Source organism: Anomaloglossus baeobatrachus, chromosome 5 (genome assembly GCF_048569485.1).
Source record: "Anomaloglossus baeobatrachus isolate aAnoBae1 chromosome 5, aAnoBae1.hap1, whole genome shotgun sequence".
Classification (NCBI taxonomy): domain Eukaryota; kingdom Metazoa; phylum Chordata; class Amphibia; order Anura; family Aromobatidae; genus Anomaloglossus; species Anomaloglossus baeobatrachus.
Window position 1 is genome coordinate 124721020 of NC_134357.1, and position 20354 is coordinate 124741373.

The window sequence follows — 20354 nt, forward strand, 5'->3', positions numbered from 1 at the left end:
TTTTCTGTTGGCTGAGGCCCCGCCTCTTCTGGTCACATGTGTATGACCTCACACAGGTCCTGCAAGTAAAAATTAAATTGATTGTTTAATACTTATGCTAATTCTGACAGGGAGAGAGGATAACTATGGATACCTCCTCAGGTATTATCTGATCCCCAGCTGCTGTCACTCAAGAAGATGGTAATTTTATAAACTTTACATTCTTGGATTTCAAAACCTATACATCCAATCTGACCACTAAAGGTATGTATAGAATAAGCATGATAGTGCCAGTATAGCACTGGCTTTAGGTTATATACGAAAATCCTGGTGATTCTTTCTTTGAGTCATTTTTACAGTGTTTTTTTTCCTGCACCAAAAACGTGAATGGTAGCATGAACTTGCATTTTTGTCGCATTTCAACATGCACATTAATTTTAATGGGTTAATTTAGTACTGAAAAACATTAAAAAGAACTGAGATGCTACATCGTGGGGAAAAACATGCTCAAAATACGTGTAAGATAAAAATAAAGCATGTGCGTGTGATTTTAAAAATTTCCTTGACTATATAAGTACTATAAAACACTGCATATTTTAAATACCAAATACGCTGCATAAAATACACATAGCGGAAACTTTCTGCATCCTCATCCAAATCTCCTCAAAAATATTGAGTTTCTGCTCAGTTTATTCTCCAAAACACTCAACAAATGTTAGCAAAATGCCATTTAGACCAAGGTACAGCCGCCAAGTTTTCCCACACAAAGCCGCTTTAATATCTCACTTCTTTTACCTGCTTCAACGTTTCTGAACGCTGAAGTGTTTTAAAGACGCAACATAAGACAGAACATGTACACAGTCATGTCGTTTTGTCATTGCTGTGCGTTACATTCTTTTTATGGGACAGTTTTGCAGCGGATGTCACATGAAAAAAGACGTTGTGTGCACATACCCCAAATAGACTCCATGTGCACATAGCCTAATGTGGATTTTAAGTATTTTCCAATAGTTTTTTTCATGAAGTGTTTTGTTTTTCAGCTTTCTAATTTAAAGTGCCTAGTTTGAAGATTATATTTACAGAGAGCTCTTTTGGAAGTTCTTTTAGAAGATACATTTCAATATACTCAAAAATGTCCTTCTTCATGTTTATTTTTTTTCTTAAAGGGTCTATGCTTATATAGTCTTTTTGCAGAGTTTTTGGAGCTGAAACCACTTTACCAGAGGTTTTGCCTTTGTCCTTGCAGTGGCACTATATGAAGAATGCGCATGTCACTTCTTTTAACCGCTTCAAGGCTTTCGAAAACTGAAGCGTTTAAAACAAAGTGACATAAGGTAGAAAAAGTGCACAGCAATGTTGTTTAGATATTGCTGTGTTTATACACTAAGGGGTACTTTGCACGCTGCGACATTGCTATTGCGATCTCGTCGGGGTCAAATCAAAAGTGACGCACATCTGGCGCCGGTAACTATGTCGCAACGTGTAAAGCCTAGAAGCACCGATAAACAATCGCAAAAGCGTCGAAAATCGGTTATCTGTTTAGTGTCGGTCATTTCCATAATTTCACTGCAGCGACAGGTACGATGTTGTTCCTTGTTCCTGCAGCAGCACACATCGCTGTGTATGAAGCTGCAGGAGCGAGGAACATCTCCTTACCTGCGTCCCACCTGCAATGGGGAAGGAAGGAGGTGGGCGGGATGTTTACGTCCTGCTCATCTCCGCCCCTCCGCTTCTATTGGCCGCCTGCCGTGTGACGCCGCACGACCCGCCCCCTTAGGAAGGAGGCGGGTCGCCGGTCAGAGCAACGTCGCAGGGCAGGTAAGTGCGTGTGAAGCTGCCGTAGCAATATCACAAGATATCACATCTGCGACGGGGGCGGGGACTATCGCGCTCAGCATCGCTACAATCGGCTAGCGATGTCGCAGCGTGCAAAGTACCCCTAAGGCTATGTGCGCACGTTGCGTTTTTTTCCGCGGAAACGCTGCGTTTTGAACTGCAGCGTAACTGTATGCGTTCAGCTTCCCCAGCAAAGTCTATGAGAAAGCCAAAAAAGCAATGCACATACTGCATTTGTAAACGCAGCGTTTTGGATGCCCAAAATCGCTGCGGAAAAAAAAGCAGCATGTCACTTCTTTTGTGCGTTGTAGCTACGTTCTCTACCCATTGAAATCAATGATGTGGGTCAGAACGCAACCAAAATGCACTTGGACTGCATTTTGGTTGCGTTCCGCATGCTTTTTTGACAAGCAAAACGCAGGTTTTTTCAGTCTCTGTGATGTCGGTCAATTTCTGTCTGTGGATGTCGGTGAATCTCCCTCTGTCTGTCGGTCGTCGGTCTCTTTATCTGTCAGTTGGTCGCTCTGTCTGTCTCTCTCTCTCTCTGTCAGTCGGTCTCTCTGTCTGTCTGTCCCTCTCTCTGTCCGTCGGTCAGTCTCTCCCCTTCTCTCATACTCACTGATTCCCGGTCACCGGTGCGGCGGTGCACAGCGTTCACACAGCTCCGGCGGCTTTTCCTCTTTTGAAAATGCCGGCCGCTCATTATTCATTCTCGTATTCCCTGCTTTCCCCGGCCACTGGCGCCTATGATTGGTTGCAGTCAGACACGCCCCCATGCTGAGTGACAGCTGTCTCACTGCAACCAATCACAGCCGCAGGTGGGCAGGTCTATATCGTGCAGTAAAATAAATAAATAATTTAAAAAAAACGACGTGCGGTCCCCCCCCAATTTTGATACCAGCCAAGATAAAGCCACACGGCTGAAGGCTGGTATTCTCAGGATGGGGAGCTCCACGTTATGGGGAGCCCCCCAGCCTAACAATATCAGCCAGGAGCCACCCGGAATTGCCGCATCCATTACATGCGACAGTCTCGGGACTTTACCCGGCTCATCCCGAATTACCCTGGTGCAGTGGGAATCGGGGTAATAAGGGGTTAATGGCAGCAGCCCATAGCTGCCACTAAGTCCTAGGTTAATCATGACAGGCGTCTCCCCGAGATACCTTCCATAATTAACCTGTAAGTGAAAGTAAATAAACACATACACCCGAAAAAATCCTTTATTTGGAATAAAAGACAAAAAAACACCCTCTTTCACCACTTTATTAAAATCCCCAAATACCCCTCCAGGTCCGGTGTAATGCAGAGGTCCCTCGACGCATCCAGCTCTGCTACATGAAGCTGACAGGAGCGGCCATAGAACACCACCGCTCCTGTGAGCTCCACGCAGCAACTGAAGTGAATCGCGCTGTCAGCGGGGACGTCACTGAGGTAATACCGGTGTGTGTGTGTGTGCGGTGATGATGAGGGCTATAGTGTCGGGATGTGTGCGGTAATGTCGGGATGTGTGCGGGGATGTCAGGATGTGTGCGAGGATGTCAGGATGTGTGCGGGGATGTCTGCGGTAACATCGGGATGTGTGCGGGGATGTCGGGATGTGTGCGGGGATGTCGGCGGTAATGTCGGATGTGTGCGGGAATGTCGGTATGTGTTCGGGGATGTCGGCGGTAATGTCGGGATGTGTGCGGTGACGATGATAATCGGGACGCCACACACCGACAGAGCTGCGGTATGACAATGAAGTCGGGTGCAGTTCACTCGCGTTCATTCTCATCGCACGACTCTGTCTGTGTCGGCTGTCAGCCGGCATGTAGCAGAGCTGAATTGCCGGGGGAACGCACTGTTAAAAATGCATCCAAAACGCATGGAAAAAGCATCCAAAATGCATGCGTTGTGGATGCATTTTATTTTGTAAACGTAGTGTCCAGTCTGCTAGAGGGTGCGTTCTTTTCCGCACTGTAGAGAACGCAATGTGCGCACATAGCCTAAAAGATACGCCACAAAAACAATGGGATAATAAAACTGACTACCAAAACTGTCAGAAAAACACTCAGGAAATGACCCAACAAAAATAAACTACACAAAACACACATCAGAGGAAAAAACAACGAAGTTTCCCGAAGTGGCTTTTGATTAAAAAACACGATGGGTTCTCTTGAGTTTAAAAGATGTCATAAGATATCATGCACACATACCTAAAAAAGGAGCGTTACTTATTTTAATGTGTTTTTTGTCGATTTCTTGATACTTTAGCAGGACTAGACCATTTACAGTATATCTTGTGAAGGCTATTTGTCATGCTTGCCAGGTGTTGCAAGCGTGGCGAGGTGCATTCTGACCTACGTGCATCTGAAGCACAAAAAACAAAACACACGAAAAGGGGGGCATCGGGGACACAAAAACAACGGGAGGCCCTGAAATTAGTGAGAGGGGTAGGTGGGCACCTCCTAACCTCACCTGCAACTGTCCCTACTTTCCTCACCAGTCCCTATACAGTCTCCGCAAATGTCGGCGAACAGGAACCTGTGACCCTCGGAAGACCCTATTGCAACCCTGACTAGTGAGGGGCAGGTGGGGTTCACTAGAAGACTTCACCGCTGCACTAACAACACACCAGGGAAGTAAAGACAAACAGGGGAAGATAAACAAACAAAGGGATATAGCCTGAGCACAGGAATTTGACTTGCAGAACCTTCCTCAAAGGCGGCCAGGACGCAAATAACTTTGTATCTTTCAGCAGGGAATGCTGGGGTATACCACTATTTAAAGCTGAAGGGCATAACTACTTATTAAGTGCAGCTGATCAATCAGCAAGGAACTGCTTTGTAAAAGCTGCAATAGAAAAACTGACACTTAACCACTTCAGTGCCAAGAGAAATGAATCCCCATTTAAATGAAGAGAGCCAGATGAGAGGCTCCAGTCTAAAGACTGTCACTGGTGTAAACATGCAGGGAGACTATTGTGACACTATTATTAGGGTTTTGGCTTTTTTGGCTGATTTTTGGTTTCTGCTCTGTCATTGAGCACAGAGTTATCTTTATTACACTAAATAAGTGGACTTTTCACCCTTGAACCTAGACTGCTTCTTGTAGATTTTGGGAGTTATATGTGACCAGTATGCTTATTAATTTTATAAATTGGAAATGAGAAATAAACATCATCCACACAAACTCTATTGCTAATTCGCTTAGTTTTGACTACAAATAGATCACGTTTCACAATTAGGCTTCTATTCACTTTTTGTTTTCCAGAACCACACATACATTTTTGAAGTATTTCTGCAATTTAGTAACATAATAGTGCAGGGTTCACCAAAGGTGACCGCATGCTGTATCCTGGAGTGCACAGGGTCTATGTATTATCATTTTAGACACCTTTCAGGTAATTTGCCTAAGGCCTATGATTATCCCTGAGATAACGTCACATTAGTTTGATGTGAATGCAAAAGCCATAGGTCACTTTACCTCCCTAGTTGTAGTGACTTAAAAAATTTGTATTTCTTCAACAATAGGTCACATTTTTTTTGTTGACTCTACACTATATATGTATCTAATAAAAATATATAAAACTACGAATGTCATGTATAAAGCATGTCATACGCAGAATATTTCTCACATTGTGTAAGCTAGAATTTATATATCGCAGTGACTAACCAGTGATTTTATGTACATGGAGTACGTTTATGTACTTTATCTTATTGACATTCATTTAACTGGAATATTCTTTCTATTTTGCAAATTCCTAGGATATCGTAAATTCCCTCCAAAGCCAGAAGCACCTGCTGCCTACAGGTAAGGACACGACTGCCTGAGTCACCGCTAACATTTCACAACTGCATCTGCTCTTCCCTTTTTTAATTGTTTGACTTTGTTATCTTTTCTATTGTATTACTTCTGAAGAATGTGGCAAAATACAGTACAATTATACAATATACTGTACAGTGGAACCTTGGTTAACGAGAACAATCCGTTCTGGGACTGTGCTTGTTAACCAAGTTACTCGTTCAGCAAAGCAAGATTTCCCATAGGAAATCATTGCAATGCAGACAATTCGTTCCACAACTTGTTAAATGTCCCATCCTGGTCCCCTATTGTGCCATTCCACACGCACGCACACACATAAACACACACACACAGACACACAAGCACGCACGCACACGCACATATTATGCTCACCTTACCTTCCGTTCCATCGCCGGTCTCCTGGGACTTGCTGTTCGCTAGTACGGGCTGTGTATCTGGTAACCATCACAACGAGGGAGGATCTTATGCTGCCAGAGCGCTGACGTCAAAGGCAGGAGCCGCTTGCCTCTGAGTGGTCAGCGCACTACCTTTGAGTAGCGTCTGACAGCCGAAGTTCCTGCCTCATCGCCATGCTTGCCAATACACATCCTGGAGCGGCGAACTACAGGACCCAGGAGGCTGGCGATGGAACTGAAGGTACACATATTATGCTCACCTTACCTTTCGTTCCTTCGCTGGCTTCCTGGTCTTGTAGTTCGCCGCGAGGATTCCTCCCTCGTCGCGATGAGCCGGCGAACTACAAGAACCATGAGACCAGCGATGGAACGGAAGGTAAGGTGAGCATAATACTGTATGTGTGTGCGTGCGTGTTTGTTTGTGTGTGTTTTGTGCGTGCTTATGTGTGTTTGTGTGGACTGCAAGAGCGCGGTGGATGTACAGGACCGGAAGTGTGTGCGGTGAGGATTTTGCTCGTACAGCAAAGCTTTCTCATAAACCGAGTTACAAATTTACAGAAAGCTTTGGTTGTTAAGCGAAATTCTCGTTAATTGGGTTATTTGTTAAGCGAGGTTTAAACTGTATATGAATTTCTGTTGTCTATTCTTCATTAGAGTTGAGTGAACCCAAACTGTAAAGTTTCGGGTTCGTACCGAACATGGACTTTTAGGGCTGCTTCTCACTTGCGAGTTTCTCGCAGTAGAGCAATGTGAGAAAATCTCGCATTGGAATCGGACACATGTTAGTGAATGATTCAGCTCTCATCTGCGATTTTTTTTCTCAGTCCAAATCGGACTGAGAAAAAAATCGCAGCATGCTGCTTTTTTGCGAGTTTCTACTGCGAGTCTCTCCAATGCAAGCCTATGGGAGCGTGTAAAAAATCGGATGTCACGGGACGGTACTCACACCATCCTAGTGACATGCGATTTTCTAAATACATTTCTCGCATGTTTCCTAAAACACTGGAAACAAGCGATGTCTCACAATGTCTGTCAATCACTATTCTCTATCAGTCGGTCTCTCCCTCTCGGTCTCTATTCTCTCTCTGTCGGTCCGCCACTATCTCTGTCCCTCTCTCACAGTCTGTCGGTCATTTTCCCCTCCTCTCTCATACTCACCGTTCCCCGATCCCCGGCGCGGCGCTGCACGGCATTCACACTGCTGCTGCGGCTTTTACTATTGTGAAAAAGCCGGCCGCTCATTAAACAATCTCGTATTCCCTGCTTTCCCCGCCCACAGGCGCCTATGATTAATTGCAGTGAGACACACCCCCACGCTGAGTGACAGGTGTCTCACTGCTCCCAATCACAGCAGCCGGTGGGCGGGTCTATACTGTGCAGTGAAATAAATAATTAAATAATTAAAAAAAACGGCGTGCGGTCCCCCCCACTTTTAATACCAGCCAGATATAGCCATACGGCTGAAGGCTGGTATTCTCAGGATGGGGAGTTCCACGTTATGGGGAGCCCCCCAGCCTAACAATATCAGTCAGCAGTCGCCCAGAATTGCCGCATACATTATATGCGACAGTTCTGGGACTGTACCCGGCTCTTCCCGATTTGCCCTGGTGCGTTGGCAAATCGGGGTAATAAGGAGTTAATGGCAGCCCATAGCTGCCACTAAATCCTAGATTAATCATGTCAGGCGTCTCCCCGAGATACCTTCCATGATTAATCTGTAAATTACAGTAAATAAACACACACACACACCTGAAAAAATCATTTATTAGAAATAAAAAACACAAATTCCCTCATTACCAATTTAATAAGCCCCAAAATGCCCTCCATGTCCGGCGTAATCCACGGACCTCCAGCGTCGCTTCCAGCTTTGCTGCATGGAGGTGACCGGAGCTGCAGCAGACACCGCCCCTCCTGTCACCTCCACGCAGCAGCTAAGGTGAGTAGCGCGATCTGCTGAGGTGTCACTGAGGTTAATCGCGGCCACCGCTGGATCCAGTGACAGCGGGTAACCTCAGTGACAGCTCAGCTGATCGCGATACTCACCTCAGTTGCTGCGTGGAGGTGACAGGAGCGGCGGTGTCTGCTGCAGCTCCTGTCACCTTCATGCTGGAAGCGACACTGGAGGTCCGTGGATTACGCCGGACATGGAGGGCTTTTTGGGGCTTATTAAATTGGTAATGAGGGAATTTGTGTTTTTTATTTCTAATAAATGATTTTTTCAGGTGTGTGTGTGTTTATTTACTGTAATTTACAGATTAATCATGGAAGGTGTCTCATAGACGCCTGACATGATTAATCTAGAATTTAGTGGCAGCTATGGGCTGCCATTAACTCCTTATTACCCCGATTTGCCAACGCACCAGGGTAAATCGGGAAGAGCCGGGTACAGTCCCAGAACTGTCGCATCTAATGTATGCGGCAATTCTGGGTGGCTGCTGACCGATATTGTTAGGCTGGGGGGCTCCCCATAACGTGGAGCTCCCCATCCTGAGAATACCAGCCTTCAGCCGTATGGCTTTATCTGGCTGGTATTAAAATTGGGGGGGACCGCACGCCATTTTTTTAATTTATTTATTTATTTCACTGCACAGTATAGACCCGCCCACCGGCTGCTGTGATTGGTTGCAGTGAGACACCTGTCACTCAGCGTGGAGGCATGTCTCACTGCAACCAATCATAGGCGCCTGTGGGCGGGGAAAGCAGGGAATACGAGATTGTTTAATGAGCGGCCGGCTTTTTCAAAATAGTAAAAGCCACCGCAGCAGTGTGAATGCCGTGCAGCGCCGCATCGGGGATCGGTGAGTATGAGAGAGGGCTGCTAACTTCAGTCACTTAGGAGATTAGCGGTCACCGGTGAGTCCTTCACAGGTGACCGCTAATCAGGACGCGGCACAGACAGAGCCGCAGCATGACAATGAAGTCGGGTGAAGTTCACCCGAGTTCATTCTGATTGTGCGGCTCTGTCTGTGTTCTGCTACATGGCTGTCTGTGTCTGCTGTTAGCGGCCATGTAGCAGCGCTGAATGGCAGATGACATAGTAAAAAATACGCATTACACACGCATTACACACGCATTACACACGCTAGTAAAATCATTAATTTATTCAGAAAAAGCATCGCACTTGCGTTGCACTCGGACCTAACGTGAACTAAAATCAGCCGAGTTTTTTTCAGCCCAGTCGGACCGATTTTACTTGCATAGATGTGTTTCCAGCCTAAAAGAAAAAAAAAAAACCTGCCCTCCCTCTCCTGGAAGTGCTCTGTATATAGCTGCTGTATGTAGGTTTAGCGCAAAACTGCCCAATCATTTACTTACGATAAGGTTTCAGTTCCGGGATCAAGTTCAAGTGAACTTTGGGTCCCAAACCAAAAAATTACATCACCTGCTTCAAAAGAAAAAGTAAACATACAATAAGTGGAAGATGGGGATTATACCTATGGAAGAATACATGGCAGTTTGTAGACTCTGAAAGACAAGCGTCAAAGAAGCTAAGGACGAACACGAATTGAGGCTTGCAAAAGATGCGAAGAATAAGGTAGAAGGATTTTGTGGGTATGTTAAAAGCAAAAGAAAAGTGAAGGAGACCATTGGAGTCCTGCAGAAAGAAAAAGGTGAAACAGCCAACACGGTGATACAGCCGGTGGAGATACTAAATTTGTATTTCGTATTTGTCTTTTACCAAACAACTAATGCAAGCATCAGCGATAATCATGATAGAAATGACGATCATGACGATCATGAGGAGTCCAAGTTGACAAGTCCAAATGATTTACTCCCTAGAGTGCTGAGATAGCTAAAGAAATAATAGTACCGCCTCCATAATGTTCAATAAGTCATGGGAAACAGGAGTGGTCCCTCTAGATTGTAAAAGGGAAAATGTGGTTCCTATCTACAAAAAGGAAAAAAGGAGGTTCCAGGTAATTACAGGCCAGTAAGCCTGACCTCCCATAGCAGGAAAAATCTTCAAGCAATTGTCAAGAAACATTTACTTAGGTACCTGGATGGGAAGACGTTAACCAGAGCCAGCATGGCTTTATGACCAATAAATCTTGTCAGGCCAACCTGATTTCCTTCTATAACAAAGTCTCTGAATGGTTGGACCACGGGAGTGACATGGATACAGTATACCTTGACTTCAGTTAGGCATTCGATAAAGTATCACATAACATCCTCATTGAAAAAATGATCAAGTACGGAATCGACAAAAAATCAGTTAGATGGATTCACAACTGGCTTAATGATCGTGCGCAGCAAGTAATACTAAATGACTGCACATCGAACTGGAGGAAAGTCAAAAGAAGGGTGCCGCAAGGCTCTGTACTGGGGCCAGTACTGTTTAATACCTTTTATAAATGATCTGGATAACGGAATCATTAGGAAACTCATAAAATTCCCAGATGATACTAAGATAGGAGGAATGGCCAACACTAGAGAGGAAGGAGAGCATATATATATATATATATATATATAGATAGATAGATAGATAGATAGATAGATAGATAGAATATTATATATATATATATAGCGCCCTGGACAAGCCAGGACGTCACAGGTACTACATCAACACACCCCACACCCCGGCTAGGCACACCTAGGTCAAACACAAATCCTTGTTGCCTTCCTCCAGGGGCTGATGTCCACACCAGGGGGTGGGCCAGGCGGTTGGTCCCGCCCACCGAGGAGTTCACAGTGCTGGAGGCGGGAAAAGGGATCAGTTGCAGTTTGAGTTGAGTTAGGGAAGTGGTAGTAGAGGAGACTGACCATGTCCGGGTGCGTGGCCCGGGCACATACAGCAAGGTTGGCAGACGGTGGTGACCGTCTGCAGGAGAGGCTGATTGGAGTGAACCGTAAGGACCGGGGACGGGCGGTGGCCCGCCGGTAACGGATCAGGGAGTGAAGAGAAGCCAGCACCATTCGGCAGGGCCTGCGGACCCCGACCAGGCTAGTAGTCGCCATAAAACTGGTCAAATCCGTTAGCGAAGGAAACCTCCGGGGTTTCCCAGCAGTCAAGACCCGATTGAAGGCAACAGCTCACACCGTAAAGGGAAACACAGTCACCGCCAAGGCTACAGTTCCCAGGGCCAGAGCCTGCGGGCAAAAGGGGCTCCCTCAGCATCCATCCAAGCTGGGGAGCGGGTTACCAGTGGGAAACCATTGGAACCGTAAACACAACACAGGTGCAGGGAAAGGCAGTCACCATCAACCTACCGGGAGGAGAACAACCGCAGCAGTCTGTGGGACCCGTCCATCCAGCCGTTTGTTTGACCAGAGACTCCGTGTAAATTACTGGCTGAGTGAGTACCACCGTGCCGTGCGGCACAGCGCTGCCCCCGCGACCCTGCACCTCACCAGGCCCCGTAACCCGCCTGTCATCCCCAACCCTCACTGGGGCCCCGGGACAACCAACCCCCCTACCCACGGAGGGGAGAACCAACATCCAAGCTGCTCCCTGTCATCGCTCCCGGGATCCCCGTCCAGAGCAGCGGTGGTGTCACAACTTCACCACAACCGTGGGTGGCGTCACGGACAATATCCCCAAACCACACCCCACCCCCCTTTCACTCATGGGCGAGGAACGCCGCTCGAGTCCCCGGGATCCGGCCCACCGCTCGAGCCACCACCGAGCAGCAGCAGCCGGACCCGAGCAGTGGGTGAGCGCAGCGTCCCCTCCTCCGCCCGCGACAACTTGGCGTCACGAACAGGATCTTACCGCTCTGCCGTCTGGTAGAGGTGCGCCTTGTGACCGCCGGAGGTGTCCGGCCGAAAATCTTGAGAAGCCGCCATTTTGGGCGCGAAAAGTCCCCGCTCGAGCGTTTTCCCGAGTAGTGGAGGCGCGAAAACCGAAACCCCACCCCTATAGAGGAGGAGCCGGGAAAAGACCAAGAGGGACGGATGGCGTCTGGCCGCATGTAGCCGCGGCTGTGGAAGCAGGGACGCTGGAACTCTGCAATCTTGTAGTTCCTGGAAAATACCGCTACCAACATGTCCGCCCCGCGCAGCTACGCAGAGGTTACGGAGCCAGTGTCCGGGACAGCGGCGTGGCTCAGGGCCCGAACGGCGGGGATCTGCCGGCGCTACCGTAGTCAGATATGTCTGCTGGTGGAGCAGTGGACCGCGGAGGTGGAAGAGGTAGCTGCGGTCGCCCGGGTATACGGAATGGAGGCCATGATGGAGGAGCTGGTGAGTGACCCACGCCCCTGTGTCCCCGAGGGACCGGCCGTTGCGGCTGAGGGACCCGGTCTACCCCTGGCCCCCATGCTGTCTCCGTCTGCCCTGCCCGTGCACCCCGCTGCTGCTGGTCCGTCTGACGTACACCCCATCATAACGGTAGCTGAAAGAGTGGTGAGCCTGGAGACTGCGGGGACAGATGATAGTGACTCCGGACCTGACACAGAGCCTGTTTCAGAGGAGGACGAGGGAGTCGTCGCCCTGTATGGCGCGGAGGCCACTTATATCCCCCGGAGCGGGAATAATGGATACCGGGCGGCCCTTCCTCGTCACGCCTGCTATGCGCTGGAGGGGCTGGTGCCTGTTGTCTTCCACCCAGGACTGGGTGATGAGGACGAGAGTGAGCAGTAAAGTTAGTAGAGCCCCGCTTCAAGTTGTCCCCGTTGGGACCACCAGTTTAAAAGTTTTTGAATTATAAGCAAATCAACCGAAGAAGTAACCTGATTGAGGTTTTGATTGAACCGGCCGTTGCCGGCAACTGTTGTCCCCGTAGGGACTTTCTGCAACCGTTGCATAAGGAACTTCTTACGGACAAGCCCGAGAACTTGCAGGACAACCACAAACTTAGTGGAATGTAAATAAAAAATGTTTTGGCTTGAAACCGTTACCGCCTCCGGAGAGGCTGATTTGGGAGGATGGGCCTGGAGGAAAGGGATGGCCCAGGCCCGCCACTACCGTAACCGGTGGCGATCCTCCGGGGGTTCAGGGGTCCCCACGGACACTGGTCCCCTGAAAGAGACTGAACCCGCTCGGGCAGCCTGGTGATGGACTGGGGTCAAGGGGTGCTGCCCACTTCTTAGGGGCAGCATCAGGGCCAGGTTGTTTGGGTGGGAGAAGAGCAGAAGCCGTTACCGTTTGCAACGTTTAAGTACCGTACCTCCCGTTATGGGAAGATTGATGCAAAAGCTTATGTTTTAACCCCTTCAGCCCCCGGGCACTTTCCGTTTTTGCGTTTTTGTTTTTTGCTCCCCTTCTTCCGAGAGGCGTAACTTTTTTATTTTTCCATCAATCTTGCCATATGAGGGCTTGTTTTTTGCGGGACGAGTTGTACTTTTAAATGAAACCATAAGTTTTACCATATAGTGTACTGGAAAACGGCAAAAAAATTCCAAGTGCGGAAAAATTGCAAAAAAAGTGGGATTGTACAATAGTTTTTGGGATATTTTATTCACCGTGTTCACTATATGGTAAAACTGATGTGTGGGTATGATGCCTCAGGTCGGTGCGAGTTTGTAGACACCAAACATGTATAGGTTTACTTGTATCTAAGGGGTTAAAAAAAATTCACAAGCTTGTCCAAAAAACGTGGCGCACGTTTTGCGCCATTTTCCAAAACCCATAGCATTCTCATTTTTCAGGATCTGAGGCTCAGTGATGGCTTATTTTTTGCGTCTCAACCTGACGTTCTTAACCGTACCATTTTTGCGCAGATGCTACGTTTTGATCGCCTGTTATTGCATTTTGCGCAAAATTTGCGGCGACCAAAAAACGTAATTTTGGCGTTTGGAATTTTTTTGCCGCTACGCCGTTTACTGATCAGATTCATTGATTTTATATTTTGATAGATCGGGCATTTCTGAACGTGGCGATACCAAATATGTGTGTATTTTTTATTTTTTTAACCCTTTAATTTTCAATGGGGTGAAAGGGGGGTGATTTGAACTTTTAGGTTTTTTTATTTTTTTTTTAATTTTTTAAAACTTTTTTTTTAACTTTTTTTTTTTATTTTACTAGTCCCCCTAGGGGGCTATTGCGATCAGCAATCCGATCGCTCTGCACTATCTGCAGATCTCAGCTACAGAGCTGAGAACTGCAGATTTGCTGCTTCACTTTCAATGCCGGCTGTATTCCGGCATTGAGAGGAAGTGACTCATGTTAGCTACAGGCGTCATCACATGACCCTGTGCTACCATGGCAACCGCCGAAAGTCACGTGATCATGTCACGTGACTTCCGGTGGGGGCGGGGTAAGTCACTGTCATGGCGGCGCCCATATACATATCGCTGCCAAGACTTTGGCAGCGAAATGTAAGGGGTTAATGGCCGCGGGTGGAAGCGATTCCACCCGCGGCTAGCAGGCACACATATCAGCTGTTGATAACAGCTGATATGTGCGCGTCTCGCCGCCGCCTGCCGGCGGCAGGGGGCGGGGCTTACCGGCACACGATCCATGACGTATCTAGTACGTCATGGGTCGTTAAGGGGTTAATGTTTATTGTGTTTTACCCCTTTTTCTACAGTTAACATAAATAAAACCGGTGATGGACGGGCAGCCCGCCGACAGTCTGCATTTTACTAAGGGGGAATGTGGCGCCCTGGACAAGCCAGGACGTCACAGGTACTACATCAACACACCCCACACCCCGGCTAGGCACACCTAGGTCAAACACAAATCCTTGTTGCCTTCCTCCAGGGGCTGATGTCCACACCAGGGGGTGGGCCGTGCGGTTGGTCCCGCCCACCAAGGAGTTCACAGTCCTGGAGGCGGGAAAAGGAATCAGTTGTAGTTTGAGTTGAGTTAGGGAAGTGGTTGTAGAGGAGAGTGGCCCGGGCACATACAGCAAGGTTGGCAGACGGTGGTGACCGTCTGCAGGAGAGGCTGATTGGAGTGAACCGTAAGGACCGGGGATGGGCGGTGGCCCGCCGGTACCGGATCGGGGAGTGAAGAGAAGCCAGCACCATTCGGCAGGGCCTGCGGACCCCGACCAGGCTAGGAGTCGCCGTAAAACTGGTCAAATCCGTTAGCGAAGGGAACCTCTGGGGTTTCCCAGCAGTCAAGACCCGATTGAAGGCAACAGCTCACACTGTAAAGGGAAACACAGTCACCGCCAAGGCTACAGTTCCCAGGGCCAGAGCCTGCGGGCAAAAAGGGCTCCCTCAGTATCCATCCAAGCTGGGGGGCGGGTTACCGGTGGGAAGCCATTGGAACCGTAAACACAACACAGGTGCAGGGAAAGGCTGTCACCATCAACCTACCGGGAGGAGAACAACCGCAGCCGTCTGTGGGACCTGTCCATCCAGCCGTTTGTTTGACCAGAGACTCCGTGTAAATTACTGGCTTAGTGAGCCACCACCGAGCAGCAGCAGTAGCAGCCGGACCCGAGCAGTGGGTGAGCGCAGCGTCCCCTCCTCCGCCCGCGACATATATATATATATATTACATATATATGTATATATATATATGTATGTGTATATATATATATATATATAAATTACACATACACAGTGCCTTGCAAAAGTATTTGGCTCCCTTAAATTTTTCAACCTTTTCCCACATTTCAGGCTTCAAACATAAAGATAATTTTTAATGTTATGTAGAATCACATACAATATTATTTGGCCCCTTTAAGTTTATACTTTGTAGCGCCACCTTTTGCTGCGATTACAGCTGCAAGTCGCTTGGGGTATGTGTCTATCAGTTTTGCACATCGAGAGACTGAAATTCTTGCCCATTTTTCCTTTGCAAATAACTCAAGTTAAGTGAGGTTGGATGGAGAGCGTTTGAACAGCAGTTTTCAGCTCTTTCCACAGATTCTCAATTGGATTCAGGTCTGGACTTTGACTTGGCCATTCTAACACCTGGATACATACCAAATCCATTGTAGATTTTGCTTTATGTTTGGGATCATTGTCTTGTTGGAAGACAAATCTCCGTCACAGTCTCAGGTCTTTTGTAGACTCCAACAGGTTTTCTTCAAGAATGGTCCAGTATTTGGCTCCATCCATCTGCCCATCAATTTTAACCATCTTCCATGTCCCTGCTGCAGAAAAGCAATCCCAAACCATGATGCTGCAACCACCATGATTGACAGTGGGGATGATGTGTTCAGGGTGATTGCCAGATTTGTGCAGTGTACGACTGATTGTTGTCCTATGGACAGACTCTCCTTCCTCAGCTGTAGATCTCTGCAGTTCATCCAGAGTGATCATGGGCCTCTTGGCTGCATTTCTGATCAGTCTTCTCCTTGTTTGAGATGAAAGTTTGGATGGATGGCCGGGTCTTGGTAGATTTGCAGTGGTATGATACTCCTTCCATTTCAATATGATCACTTGCACAGTGAGTGCTCCTTAGGATGTTTAAAGTTTTGGAAATCTTTTTGTAACAAAATCTGGCTTTAAACGTCTCCACAACAGTATCATGGACCTGCCTATTGTGTTCCTTGGTCTTCATGATGCTATCTGCGCTTTAAACAGAACACTGAGACTATCACAGAGCAGGTGCATTTATATGGAGACTTGATTACACACAGGTGGCTTATATTTATCATCATTTTCCACTGAAAGTAAAGGGGACAAATAATATTGCACGCCCCACTTTTAAGTTATTATTTTTTTTTTTAAATTGTAAAATAAGCAATAGACTTTGTTCAACTTCCCAATTGTGTCTGACTTGTTGTTGATTCTTCACCATAAAATTAAAATTGTTATCTTTATGTTTGAAGGTGAAATGTGGGAAAAGGTTGAAAAAATCAAGGGAGCTGAATACTTTTGCAATGCACTGTGTATATATGTATATGTGTGTGTGTGTATGTATGTATGTATGTATATATATATATATATATATATATATATATATATATATATATATATATATATATATATATATAATCTTATTTTATTTGTATATTGTCACAAGTGTCAACATTTTTTTTTACATGTTTCAGTCTTCAACAGTATTGCCATGACAAATATAGCTATACCCGTGGAGATTGTAAATATGCCAGGTCTCTCTAGGAAGGAATCAGCTCTTACACGTGAGGTTGTAAGTACAAACCTAAATGAGTCTACACCATAGTAGAAGTAGAGAGCCATGAGATACAATAGTGGACACAGTTCGTTATGAGAAAATTTGGGTAAAATGTGTGTGTGTATTTTTTAAATAGCAATTCCCTATTAATTTCTGAGGTTGTAAGTGTATAATTATGATTTCAAAGTAGGTGCCCCAAACCAGAATTCTGAATAGGTTATTTGGATGAGTAACATAAGGAAGGCTGGAAATATGGAAGGGTCACATATCACTCAGCTTCCAAAAAGAGAATCCGGCAGGAGAAAATATAACATCTCTGCTTTCTGTTGTTTACATTTAGAGATTTCAGCCGAAACCCACCCTTATTATGTTCTTCCTACTTATCTTCATCTACATATCACTATGTCTAGACAATTCTGAGCTAAGCACAGTAGATAAAGGAATTTTTCTGATTTTAGACTTAAGTTGCCTGTTTAGTTTTGAGTACAAACCTTGTGATTTATTGAGCGGAACCCAATAATTTAGGTGGGACCAGAGAGCAATCTAATGCTTATATTCATTCCACAACTCTTTCCTTATGGCAAGTGCCGAGAAAATGGATGATCAGGAGTGTTAGATTTCGATATGCTCAATCATTTGTTCTCAATGGTGAGGAATCAGGGGCGGACATATCAGTGGTGCAACCTGTGCAGCCGTTCAGGGGCCCAAGAGATTGGGAGTCCCATTTCGATCTTCAAAGAAGGAGGAATTGTGCATTATGATGAGCATTTGGGCTGCAAAGGGCCCATAAACTGTTCTTACACAACGGCCCTATTCTGTCTGTGTCTGCCAGTGCCTCTCCCCATTGGAAACACATCTTCCCTTTCCAAGTGGACCATGCACATGTATGGGGGTTAGGAAGGTGAACTCTCTAATAGGTGTACATCTTAATATCAATCATCTGCCATTTGAGCTAGAAAGGGTCACCTTTTTGTATGTCAAGATCTATGCTTATTTATGGTCACACTATTTACAACGGGTAATTTCACAACACACCTTCTCCCTCTCCCTGCACAATGACCACTGCATAGGTCACAGCCTTGAGCATTCTTCCATATAAATACTGTATCTCCATACTATTATTTCCAGCAGCTTAGGTAAGAAGGACACCCCACATAATTTTGTATAGAAAATACAATTAGGAAGTCTTCAATCTGAAAATATAAACTGCTTAAAAAAAACAAAAAACAAAACAAAAAAGACTAAAACAGTCTTTCACAATATGATTTTAATTAGTAAAAATAAATATAACATTTATGCATGGACTAATCACGGGTCTCCAAACCTGAACCTGACTCCTGCGCACTTTCATTTTACCTAAAGCCCGCTTTACACGCTACAATATATCTTACAATGGGTCAGCGGGGTCACGTCGTAAGTGATGCACATCCGGCATCGTAAGGTAGATTGTAGCATGTAACAGCTACGTGCGATTGCGATTGAATGTTAAAACGTTCATCGCATACACGTCGTTGAATCCTGAAGAATTGCACGTCGGGTTGTTCAATGTTCCCGAGGCAGCACACATCGCAGTGTGTGACACCCCGGGAACGATGAACAGATCTTACCTGCGTCCTGCGGCTCCTGGCCAGCAATGCGGAAGGAAAGAGGTGGGCGGGATGTTTATGTCCCGCTCAGCTCTGCCCCTCCGCTTCTATTGGCCGGCTGGGGCGTGACGTCGATGTGACGCCGAACGTCCCTCCCACTCCAGGAAGTGGACAATTGCCGCCCACATCGAGGTCGTATGGACGGGTAAATACGTGTGACGGGGGTTAACGTACAAATTGAACGTGCCGCACATACGATGGGGGGTGGTTACGATCGCATACGATATCGTATGCAAAATCGTAACATGTAAAGCAGGCTTAAGAAATTAGTTTTTAAATGTAAAAGTTTTCAAAAAAACCTCCATGATGTTGCAATAACTATTTTTCTTCCTACTAAGAAAAGATGCGGTTGAAGCCATTACCAAAGAAATACAATCAAATTATCGGGGGTTTTTTTTGCGTATCTATACTATTCTGCATGTCAAAACCAGCAAAAACCTGAGATGACAGGCACAGATTGAAGCAAGAAAAATGAATTGTCACAATAGCGCATTAAGTGGGGGCAATTTCTCCAATTCAGAGATTGATCTGGCAGTTTGAATTTAGTTGCTAGAGATAATAAAAAATATATAAATCCTGTTTGGCAAATATGTATTCATTATTTTAGTATTTTACTTTTGCATTTACTAGATTAGAGGAGTTTTCCTTAGAAACAAATAATTATAAATCAGCTAATCTCAGTATATATGGCCAGGTGCCCGGATCATCTAGTGGATACGACAGATTGGCTTCTAGTCCTGTTCTCAACACTGGACTGTTTTCTATGTTGGCTTTTGACCAAGGCAATTTGTGAGGGGCTTGATTGACTGTTCTATCAATAACTGAACCAGCCTCCTTCTCTGTCTTAGTCATTGAGATAAAAAAGGAGGGTGGCTAAGATAGTGATGAGCAGTCCGGCTCTTTTTGATTATCCAGCTCCCTTGGCTCCACTCACCAAGGAGAGCAGGCTCTTTTGGATCCTAAATGGATTCCTATTACATATGTGTTCACCCCAGCTGAACACACATTTAAGATGATGTTAACACGGCCATAACTCCACCTACCCACAGCCCAAACCCCGCCCACTTGCAACATGTTAATTAAATTGATGAGTGGGCATGGTTTTATTCAGGTTTCTGGGGTTTCTTTAGTTTAACACTGGACTTTTGCACCCAGTTAGAGCCATTAAGAGAATTTAGTGGCTCTCACTGGGGTGCTGGCTTCTATCATTCACAGCCGGGAGCTGGTGTCACACAATGTGTGACATCTGAAGTTGTTCAATGTGCAGCATCTGAAGCACAATGCACAATGCACAGTGCACAATGTGCGGCATCTGAAGTTGTTCACACTGCGGAGTCCGACATTCCACACTATGCCTCCATTGGTGCTTCTGAGTTAACAGGCTGAGGTATCGACCAGCTGTGTTCTCATTAGTGATCAGGCTTGCAGGAGCTAATTTCTGCTAGCCTACTGGATACCTCTGGGTTCACAAGTTGTGGTAGATCTATCACAGTCACTTCCCACCTTTTTAAGATGGAGGAGCCTGCCTTCCCTTGCCGATCATAGCTTTAAGCTACAGTACATCAGTCTGTGTGCTGTTGTATCCCAGTCCAGCTGGTGATTGTATTGATTTGTGTATGGAGTTATTGTGCAGTTCTCTCTTCATCTCATAGTTTCCACTTTGCTCTTATTTTACTCGTTATCACTTCTTGTCTAATATCTCAGTGTGAGCGTGGTGTGT

The 20354-nt window shown here is 46.2% G+C and overlaps 1 protein-coding gene across 2 annotated transcripts in view; it reads left to right on the forward strand.

Annotated features, from left to right (window-relative positions):
* LOC142310960 (neurotrypsin-like) overlaps window positions 1-20354 on the forward strand; it is a 121840-nt gene that overhangs the window by 42124 nt on the left and 59362 nt on the right. For both annotated transcript variants that reach the window (XM_075348844.1, XM_075348845.1), the window contains exon 2: window positions 5562-5607. In XM_075348844.1, coding sequence (XP_075204959.1) covers window positions 5562-5607 — 46 coding nt within the window. The remainder of the gene's footprint in view (window positions 1-5561; window positions 5608-20354) is intronic.